General features: G+C 44.9%; 2 protein-coding genes across 2 annotated transcripts in view; one reads left to right on the plus strand and one right to left on the minus strand.

The window, feature by feature from the left end:
• Positions 1 to 6,127, plus strand: part of iqck (IQ motif containing K) — a 46,306-nt gene extending 40,179 nt beyond the window's left edge. Inside the window, exon 9 of the mRNA XM_076298844.1 lies at positions 5,355 to 6,127. Coding sequence (XP_076154959.1) covers positions 5,355 to 5,620 — 266 coding nt within the window. The 3' untranslated portion in view covers positions 5,621 to 6,127. The remainder of the gene's footprint in view (positions 1 to 5,354) is intronic.
• A 665-nt stretch (positions 6,128 to 6,792) lies between these two features.
• The window catches only part of gprc5ba (G protein-coupled receptor, class C, group 5, member Ba), a 34,821-nt gene continuing 31,613 nt past the window's right edge, over positions 6,793 to 10,000 (minus strand). Inside the window, exon 4 of the mRNA XM_076297650.1 lies at positions 6,793 to 10,000. This exon is cut by the window's right edge and continues 655 nt beyond it. The gene's annotated coding sequence lies outside the window, so the exon portion shown is untranslated.

The raw sequence follows: 10,000 nt of genomic DNA on the forward strand, positions 1-10,000 counted from the left end.
AACCATATCGACACATACACACACACACACACACTCACACACATCACACTCTAACACAGAACCATACCGACACACACACACACACACACACACTCACACACATCACACTCTAACACAGAACCATACCGACACATACACACACACATACACACACACACACACACACACACACACACCCTCCAGATTTATTGGCACCTCTGCTAAAGTTGACTAAAAAGGAATATAAAATCAGAAATTGATCTTAATTAGTAAAAGTAAAAAAAATGAGGAAATATCTAACCTTTAAGGGCATCAATTTTCTTTGTGAACAAATAATGTATCATAAATAAATAAATGTTCTTCTTTAAAATACAGGGGTCATAAGTATTGGTACCCCTATGTTAAATTCCCATAGAGGCAGGCAGATTTTTATTTTTAAAGGCCAGTTATTTCATGGATCCAGGATACTATGCATCCTGATAAAGTTCCCTTGGCCTTTGGAATTAAAATAGCCCCACATCACATACCCTTCACCATACCTAGAGATTGGCATGGTTTTATTTCAGTTAGCCTATTAGCTGGTTTGCATTGAGCTCAATAAGCATAAAAATAAAATCAAATTTTGTTTTCCTTGGAAATGGGAAAAGACATGAGTTCTACTTGACAGATAGCAACAGAGGGCAACAGAGGTGTGTGTCTGCCTGTAGAACACACTGGATTTATACTGTTTCTTCACAATTACTGAGTGGAACACACACAGTGGTGTCATGTAAGGACCTTGTTCATGTTGCATAGCACTTGCCATGACATGTTGAGTCTGCGAGGCACAAAGGCGCAGTTTAATTGATGTTTCCAATACATAGCTTTGTAGCTACTGGGCTGCATTAGCCGCTAGCCCGCTAACTTTAATTAGGTAGCAACGATTTTTTTTTTTTTTTTTCCACTTTTCTTCCGATTGACAGTGCTCTGTGGGCCAGATGTATGTACATTTGCGAACGTAGCATTACCAACACCATGGCTAACCCGCAGAAACCGCACTATGACACTTGTTAATACGACGACACATGCTAACGTCGTCTTTATCAAACCTGCAGTTCATCGGGTAAACAGCGCCTTGAATTCACAACAAACGATAACAACTGATTGACATACTTCAATCACAGGCACAGTTGAATGAAGACATTGAAAGGAATCAAACGTTTAGCAATCATGAAATAATACAATGCATGATGTGAACAAGCAGGAAGATAATGAAGAGCAGTAGTTCTCAAACTACTTGTGCACGTAGGCTACAGAAGATTGTAAGACATTCGAAAGGCCAACGAAAGTTAAGGTTGCGTTTGATATAGTACAAAGATGCAAAACTGGTGCTCTAAATAGTGATTCTGTTGTCTTTGAAAGGTTCTCTTATTGACGTATTTAACCGCAAACCGCATTAAACACCTGCTTTTACAGGGCAGAAATATTTTGGCACAAAATAAACGTGCGCTTTCATGGGCAGTTTTCGTACATACAGGGGAATACCTAATTAGACACATTTTACGTTTCTCCTCCCATCTTTTAACACGAAACTCCCGCTTTCCCCTGACCCTCCTATGAATGCATATGCATGAGACGGAAAAGTGCAATTTGACATTCTTAGCTTACGCGGCATTTTTTTACGCGCACGTTGCGAAACAAATAAACCTGAAGTGGGCGTAAAAGCGTTAGTACATCTGGCCCCCAGACCTCAATCAACGGGGGTTTATGTTAAAAGTGCTTTGGTCAGTATATTCTTGTGCTAGAGCTTTTTTGTAATTTCGATTAAATCATTCCGATTGAGCTGTTATTCCTTTTGTAATCTTATTAAAAGTGTCCATGTACAGTAAACATGGCTACTGATAAACATGTAAACATGGCTACTGATAAACATGTAAACATGGCTACTGATAAACAAGCATTGAAGGAAGAAGGAAGGAGCCTCTAGTTCAAGTGTGTCTGTGTCTGTGTGTGTGTGTGTGTGTGTGTGTGTGTGTGTGTGTGTGTTTGTGAGCTTATATCTGTATGTGTGTGTGTGTGTGTGTGTGTCTGTGTGTGTGTGTGTGTGTGTGTGTGTGTGTGTGTGTGTTTGTGAGCTTATATCTGTATGTGTGTGTGTGTGTGTGTGTGTGTGTGTGTGTGTGTGTGTGTGTTTGTGAGCTTATATCTGTATGTGTGTGTGTGTTTGTGTGTGTGTGTGTGTGTGTGTAGAGATGAATGCTCCTCTCGTTTATCTTGAGGCCTGTCAGTCATCTTCACTGTCACCCAAACAAAGACTGAGTTTGTGTATATGTGTGTGTGTGTGTGTGTGTGTGTGTGTGTGTGTGTGTGTGTGTGTGTGTGTGTGTGTGTATGTGTGTGTGAGTGTGTGTGTGTGTGTGTGTGTGTGTGTGTGTGTGTGTATGTGTGTGTGTAAAGGTCTTTTGCGGGCAGTCTGGAGATGAGATGAACGTCTCTGACCGTCACAATTCAAACAAGCGTTGCATTGACATCAGCTGATTCACTCTCTCGCTCCCCTCCTCACAACACCCCTGTCTGTCTGTCTGTCTCTCTCTCTCTCTCTCTCTCTCTCTCTCTCTCTCCCTCTCTCTCTCTCTCTCTCCCTCTCTCTCGTTGTTCTGCAGCATTATTAACATATTTGTTTGTCAGACTCAGGCTTACATCTCCGGGCTATGAGTCCCATGCTTTTTCCCACCAGCGGAGCTAGTTGGCTAGTTCAAACTTTTGCCAACTTAAAACAAGCTTAACTCGTGTCACACCTGTTGGCCAACAGCAACATTATCTTATTTGTTTTCAAGTAGCAGGGAATTCAAGCCAAACCGTTGCAACTCTGCCATCAATCATTATGTTAAGCCCGCCTAACGACTCTATACACGATTTGATTGGCCTGATAGAAGTTTAATTTTTCGAGCTCACAAGCCAACGGAGAGTTGCTAGACTAGCCCTGGCAGCAAATTTAATTTGCTGCCACTAGGGTGCGTCTAGATTTCTAGGCTACATAAATGTATCAGGACATAAGCAATTACACAGGAGTAGGAGTACATAGACAAAGTAAAAAACAAATTGTTAAAAAAACAACATTTTATTATTATTATTATTATTATTATTATTATTATTATTATTATTATTATTGTGTGTGTATGTGTGTGTGTGTGTGTGGGGGGGGTATGTGCAGTTGTGCACATACATAGAAATCACTGTGTGTCTCTTAACTGGTGACATAGACGTTCTTAGGTATTTTGGCAGCCAGGTTTTTTTGTGTCTTCCTGTTTCTATGGCTATATAAGCGCTGTTCACTGAGTGTGTATTTCATTCCTGTTTATATGGCTAAGCGCTGTTCACTGAGTCTGTATTTCGTTCCTGTTTATATGGCTAAGCGCTGTTCACTGAGTGTGTATTTCGTTCGTGTGCTTCTTAAATTTGTTAGGTAATGTGCAAAATGTCCTGTTTAAGGTCCAATGCCTTTTGCTTTGGGATTGGGGTTTTAGATCGCCAATAATCATCATAAATGGCTTTTCGGTTCTGGGGGTTTGGTTATCCAAACATTTTGTGTGGATGTGGCCTGGTCTTGGGCCTTTAGAGTGTTGGATGTGTGTGTGTGTGTGTTTGTGTGTGTGTGTGTGTGTGGCCTTGTCTTGGGCCTTTAGAGTGTTGGATGTGTGTGTGTGTGTGTGTGTGTGTGTGTGTGTGTGTGTGTGTGTGTGTGTGGATGTGGCCTGGTCTTGGGCCTTTAGAGTGATGGATGTGTGTGTGTGTGTGTGTGTGTGTGTGTGTGTGTGGATGTGGCCTGGTCTTGGGCCTTTAGAGTGCTGGATGTGTGTGAGTGTGTGTGTGTGGATGTGGCCTGGTCTTGGGCCTTTAGAGTGTTGGATGTGTGTGTGTGTGTGTGTGTGTGTGTGTGTGTGTGTGTGTGTGTGTGTGTGTGGATGTGGCCTGGTCTTGGGCCTTTAGAGTGTTGGATGTGTGTGTGTGTGTGTGTGTGTGTGTGTGTGTGTGTGTGTGTGTGTGTGTGTGTGTGTATGTGTGGATGTGGCCTGGTCTTGGGCCTTTAGAGTGTTGGATGTGTGTGTGTGTGTGTGTGTGTGTGTGTGGATGTGGCCTGGTGTTGGGCCTTTAGAGTGTTGGATGTGTGTATGTGTATGTGTGTGTGTGTGTGTGTGTGTGGATGTGGCCTGGTCTTGGGCCTTTAGAGTGTTGGATGTGTGTGTGTGTGTGTGTGTGTGTGTGTGGATGTGGCCTGGTGTTGGGCCTTTAGAGTGTTGGATGTGTGTATGTGTATGTGTGTGTGTGTGTGTGTGTGTGGATGTGGCCTGGTCTTGGGCCTTTAGAGTGCTGGATGTCTCTAGAGGAGGTGCCTGAAGATCAGGTTGGTAGGGGAGTTATCTTTGCTCAACTCTTGGTGTTTCAGGGCTTTATAGTGAAATGAGTGTGGGTCACTTAGACTGTTTCAGATGTTTGAGATGTTCCTAGATGTTTTAGGAATTTGTTTGCCCTTTTCTGAATTTTAACCAGAAGAGGTTAGTTCTGCCTTGCATACGTTGTTAGTTGTGTGCCGGTTGACTTTTAAAATTGCTTTTCTAATTTCTAAGTGGGCCCCATACTTCATTGAAGAAGGAGAGCCTCTAGTTCGAGTGTGTGTGTGTGTGTGTGTGTGTGTGTGTGTGTGTGCTTGTCCCATAAATGGCAATTGGTCCTATTACTGATGAGAACAGTTTAAGACAGATTTGGACTGGGATTTCGAAAGGAATTTATCTTCTTATTGCATAAAAAACCCTCCGCGCCTTGTCTCTTAGTCTGATCCTTTACTAGTGATTCTAAGGCCTAGGTAGGTAGTGTTTAATCTGGTGCATGTTTATTAGTGATTCTAAGCCCTTAGGTAGGTAGTGTTTAATCTGGTGCATGTTTACTAGTGATTCTAAGGCCTAGGTAGGTAGTGTTTAATCTGGTGCATGTTTATTAGTGATTCTAAGGCCTAGGTAGGTAGTGTTTAATCTGGTGCATGTTTACTAGTGATTCTAAGGCCTAGGTAGGTAGTGTTTAATCTGGTGCATGTTTATTAGTGATTCTAAGGCCTAGGTAGGTAGTGTTTAATCTGGTGCATGTTTATTAGTGATTCTAAGGCCTAGGTAGGTAGTGTTTAATCTGGTGCATGTTTATTAGTGATTCTAAGGCCTAGGTAGGTAGTGTTTAATCTGGTTCTGTATTTGTCCTTCGTCTAGTGCTGATGAATCTCTATTCTCTGTGTGTGTGCATGTGTGTGTGTGTGTGTGTGTGTGTGTGTGTGTGTGTGTGTGTGTGTGTGTGTGTGTGTGTGTGTGTGTGTGTGCGTGCGTGTGTGTGTGTGTGTGTGTGTGCAGTGGGTTCTGACCTGGTTGACCTTAGGGAGCTGGAGCAGCTCAACCAATCAGACGTGTCCATCCAGGTGCTAAGCCCCACCCCCCAGAGCACAGTGGTTCACACACCTGTCACCATGACGACCCTGGAGGGCACCGCAGACTTCCTGACTCCCAGCATCTTCGGCTCAGAGGTCACGACCCCGGTTGCTATGCCGCTGAGTGTGCCCGATCCTGGCCTGGCGGTCATTTCTCCATCCCTACTGACCACACACACCAGCACACACTAAACGCCAGTGTGTGAGTGAGTGTGAGGAAGTGTGTGTGTGTGTGTGTGTGTGTGTGTGTGTGCATGGCTGAATGTTTATTTTTGTCTCCATGGGACTCTAAGTAAATGTTTGATGTTTAGTGTGTGTGTGTGTGTGTGTGTGTGTGAGCTCATGTGACCACATATTTAGATTGGACCACAGGCTCATAGGCCTCAATTTCACAGCAGGATTCAAACACACACACACTCACCCACACATGTACACACACACACACACACACCCTCACCCACACATGTACACAAACACACACACACTCACCCACACATGTACACACACACACACACACACCCTCACCCACAAATGTACACACACACACACACACACACACACACTCACCCACACATGTACATACACACACACACACACACACACACACTCACCCACACATGTATACAGTTATGTTAAAAATGAGCTGTCTATCCAATATAACATTTTCAGCAGAGCTTACAGTTGGATGTATACCGTGTGTGTGTGTGTGTGTGTGTGTGTGTGTATCTGGATGTCAGGTTAATATAATGGGATGCTCAGGTAAAAACTGCAAAAATATGAAGTGGTTATGATTTTTGTGTTAAGAAATAAAAAGAAAACTCTTAATTTATTATGGTCTGTCATCATCTCTTCATGTGTGTGTGATGTGAAAGTGTGTGTATGTTTAGGGAGATATCCTATGCACACACACACACACACACACAACAGTTATCAAAAAGTCCCATAAGCATTTGTTCCGGAAACCATACAATCCTGTTCCCTTGGAAAAACATCCAAGCGGGGATTTAGAATTTTAGTTAATTTTTTTTTACATTTTGTGTGTGTGTGTCTACGCTTGTGTGTGTGTGTGTGCATGCATAAATGCCACTTCCAGTGTCAAAATGATACTCAACTCTTTCCGTGAAAAACAAGAGCTATGTCAATGTGGAAGGGAGTTTAAAATCTCACACACACACACACACACACACACTCAGTTCATCTCCCCTACCTTCACACACACACACACACTCATCTCCCCTTCCTTCACACACACACTCAGTTCATCTCCCCTTCCTTCACACACACAGACACACACACACACACACAGTTCATCTCACACACACCCAAAGGACACATCAAGCTGTCTCGGCAGGTAACTATAAAGTTGACACTTTATTCAACATTTGCCAGCAGTTTTACAGAAACAAGTTTATTTGTTTATTTTCTTATTGACACACAGGCATGCTGTAAACACCAGCCCTATCCGTCACTGCAGATGGAACAGTCCGAAGGGAGTGTGACCTGGGGGAACATGTCAAAACCAGGAAGCAGGGGTGTTTGATAGAATGCAGGGGTTTCAAGAATACAAAGTTTGACACAGAGTATGCAGTGTAAAACCTCACCATTGTGGGCCTATTGTCATGATAAACACACACACACACACACACAGAGGGCCCTAGGAGGCGGTCAGACACTTTGCAGTGAGGTACCCCAGAGTGACCAGTCTGCCTCCTGGCCCTCCTCCTCCTGACCGGGCCAACAGCCACACCACGCCTTCAGGAGCCCATGTGTTGACTTGTTTACTTGTTTGTTTGTGTCTTTACTTCCTTGTTTATCCCTTCGGGCGCCCTGTGTTGGCCCAGCTCAGCGGCGGGTTGCTGAGCACCTCTGGGTTACCATGGCGATATGTGAAAGACATGCACACACACTAGGTAGCTGACAAGTGCAAAAGCTACAAAGGCTGAAGAATATAGATATATAGATATAATACTCTTTTGTTGTTGTGTGTTTGTTTACCTCCACACATGTATAAACAGCATGAGAAACTGAGCTTCAGGGAGTCTATACACACCAATTGTGCTGTAGGGAGCAGTCTGCACACACACACACACACACACACAAGCTTCTCTCTACCTTTCTCTCTCTCTCTCTCACACACACACACACACAAGCTTCTCTCTACCTTGCTCTCTCTCTCTCACACACACACACACACACACACACACACACAAGCTTCTCTCTACCTTGCTCTCTCTCTCTCTCTCTCTCTCTCACACACATACACACAAGCTTCTCTCTACCTTGCTCTCTCTCACACACACCCTCAGGTGTCTGTTTCTCTCTCTCACACACACACACACACATCTGTCAGAAGCCTGTGTACCTAACACACACAAAAACACACCCAGCCCTCCCTTACTGGTCCTGGATCAGATCCAACTAGACGTAGTTCTGGCTGCACACATCTCTAGTTCTGCTGGGAACTTAGTTCTGGCTGCACACATCTCTAGTTCTGCTGGGAACTTAGTTCTGGCTGCACACATCTCTAGTTCTGCTGGGAACTTAGTTCTGGCTGCACACATATCTAGTTCTGCTGGGAACTTAGTTCTGGCAGCACGTGTCTCTAGTTCTGCAGGGAACTTAGTTCTGGCTCAGATTGGTTCTTCTCAGATGGGCCCAGCTGGACGTCTGGGGTTCATCTTAAATGGTTCTTAGAGTCAATCCAGAGACACCACCCCCCCTGTGGATCATGTTCCTGATGTTGACCACAGTCCTGTGATGTGTGTGTGTGATGTGTGTGTGTGTGTGTGTGTGTGTGTGTGTGTGTGTATGTGTGTGGTCAGTGATCAGTGGCACTAACTAACTTGTCTTCTCCCACAGGAAACAGGAAGTAGCTCAGTCATCACTGTGATTCCTCTCCATCTGTACAAGAGCTCATGAATGCCCCCCCCCCCCCAAAAAAAAACAGATTCTGTACACTGACTGACGCCCGACCCAACATACTGGCATCGCCCGACCCAACATACTGGCATCGCCCGACCCAACAGACTGGCATCGCCCGACCCAACATACTGGCATCGCCCGACCCAACAGACTGGCATCGCCCGACCCAATAGCCTGATCCAACAGACTGGCATCGCCCGACCCAACATACTGGCATCGCCCGACCCAACAGACTGGCATTGCCCGACCCAACAGCCTGACTGGCATCACCCAACCCAACAGACTGGCATCGCCCGACCCAATAGCCTGATCCAACAGACTGGCATCGCCCGACCCAACAGCCTGACTGGCATCGCCCAACCCAACAGACTGCCATCACCCGACCCAACTGGCTGTCAGACTTCTCTACGCTTCCTTCTCCTCGGCCGTCCTCAGGAAAATAACCCACCAAAAAACGCAGAATAATAAACTCAACTAGCCAGAGAGAATGACTACAAAGAATAAGAATATCAAAACTCCACTACCCAAGGTGCACTGCTCCAGGAAGTCACTGCCTGTGTTGTGCAGCCAAGTGACAGAGCTCTAGAGTGCTGCGCAGTTATCTTAAGCTTAAAAACTCCACTTCCCAGAGTGCACTGCTCTGGAGTGCTGTACAGTTAGCTTACAGGCACGCCTACACACTAAAATAAGGAGCTGCTTGGCACAGGCGAGGTTTACACGTTTCCCAAATGTGTGTGTGTGTGTGTGTGTGTGTGTGTGGGAGAAGTAACAGCACAAATACAGCACAGCCTCCCATCGACAGACACACACACACACACACACACATACACTCACAGATAAAAGTTTTCTTTCCCACACTGATATAGGTGAGAAGACATGCAGATACGTCAGCAGAGATGAGCTTAGTGTGAAAGAGTTATCATACACACGCACACACACACACACACACACACTCCAGTAGGCCATCTGATCCAGTGTACAGTGCTTGCCTGCCTGCTGACTTAAGCGTCCTACTCTATATATAGGCTATCACAGTATGGGATATAAAATAACTCTCACATACTCACACACACACACACACATGTGTGATCTGTCAAGTGCAGTCAAAGTGTTAGTCAGCACAGGCTTGAGTAGGTGGTGCTGAACTCACAGGTTGACCATATATGTCATGGTGAATATGTCTCTTTAGATTATTAATGATATAGCAACACACACACACACACACACACATGCAGTATAAAGTGTAAGAGCACCACAGACAGAGGTGTGTGTGGCTAAAGTGACGGTTTAAATAAGGACAGGAACTCAATAAAAAATACCAGGAAAATACCAGTGTCTACACACACACACACACTCTATACACACACACTCTACACAGTGTCTACACACACACACCGACTCTATACACACACACTCTACACAGTGTCTACACACACACACACACTCTACATAACATCTACACACACACACTCTACACTATGTCTACACACACACACTCCACTCTTCTGTCCTCTGCACGTGTCTCCTCCAGAACTCAAGTCCTCAGCTGAGACGGGTGTTGTCATGACGATGGAATAGGGGTCGCTGTGGCGATGGGCAGGAGATCGTCGTGGCAACAGGTAGCAGTTCAGGCAGAAGGTCACAGTTTCT

The sequence above is a fragment of the Alosa pseudoharengus genome, unplaced genomic scaffold (genome assembly GCF_046254945.1).
Source record: "Alosa pseudoharengus isolate Yale_2024_CS ecotype anadromous, Long Island Sound unplaced genomic scaffold, YU_APseudo_1.1 YU_APseudo_1.1_scf_21, whole genome shotgun sequence".
In the NCBI taxonomy this organism is placed as follows: Eukaryota; Metazoa; Chordata; class Actinopteri; order Clupeiformes; family Clupeidae; genus Alosa; species Alosa pseudoharengus.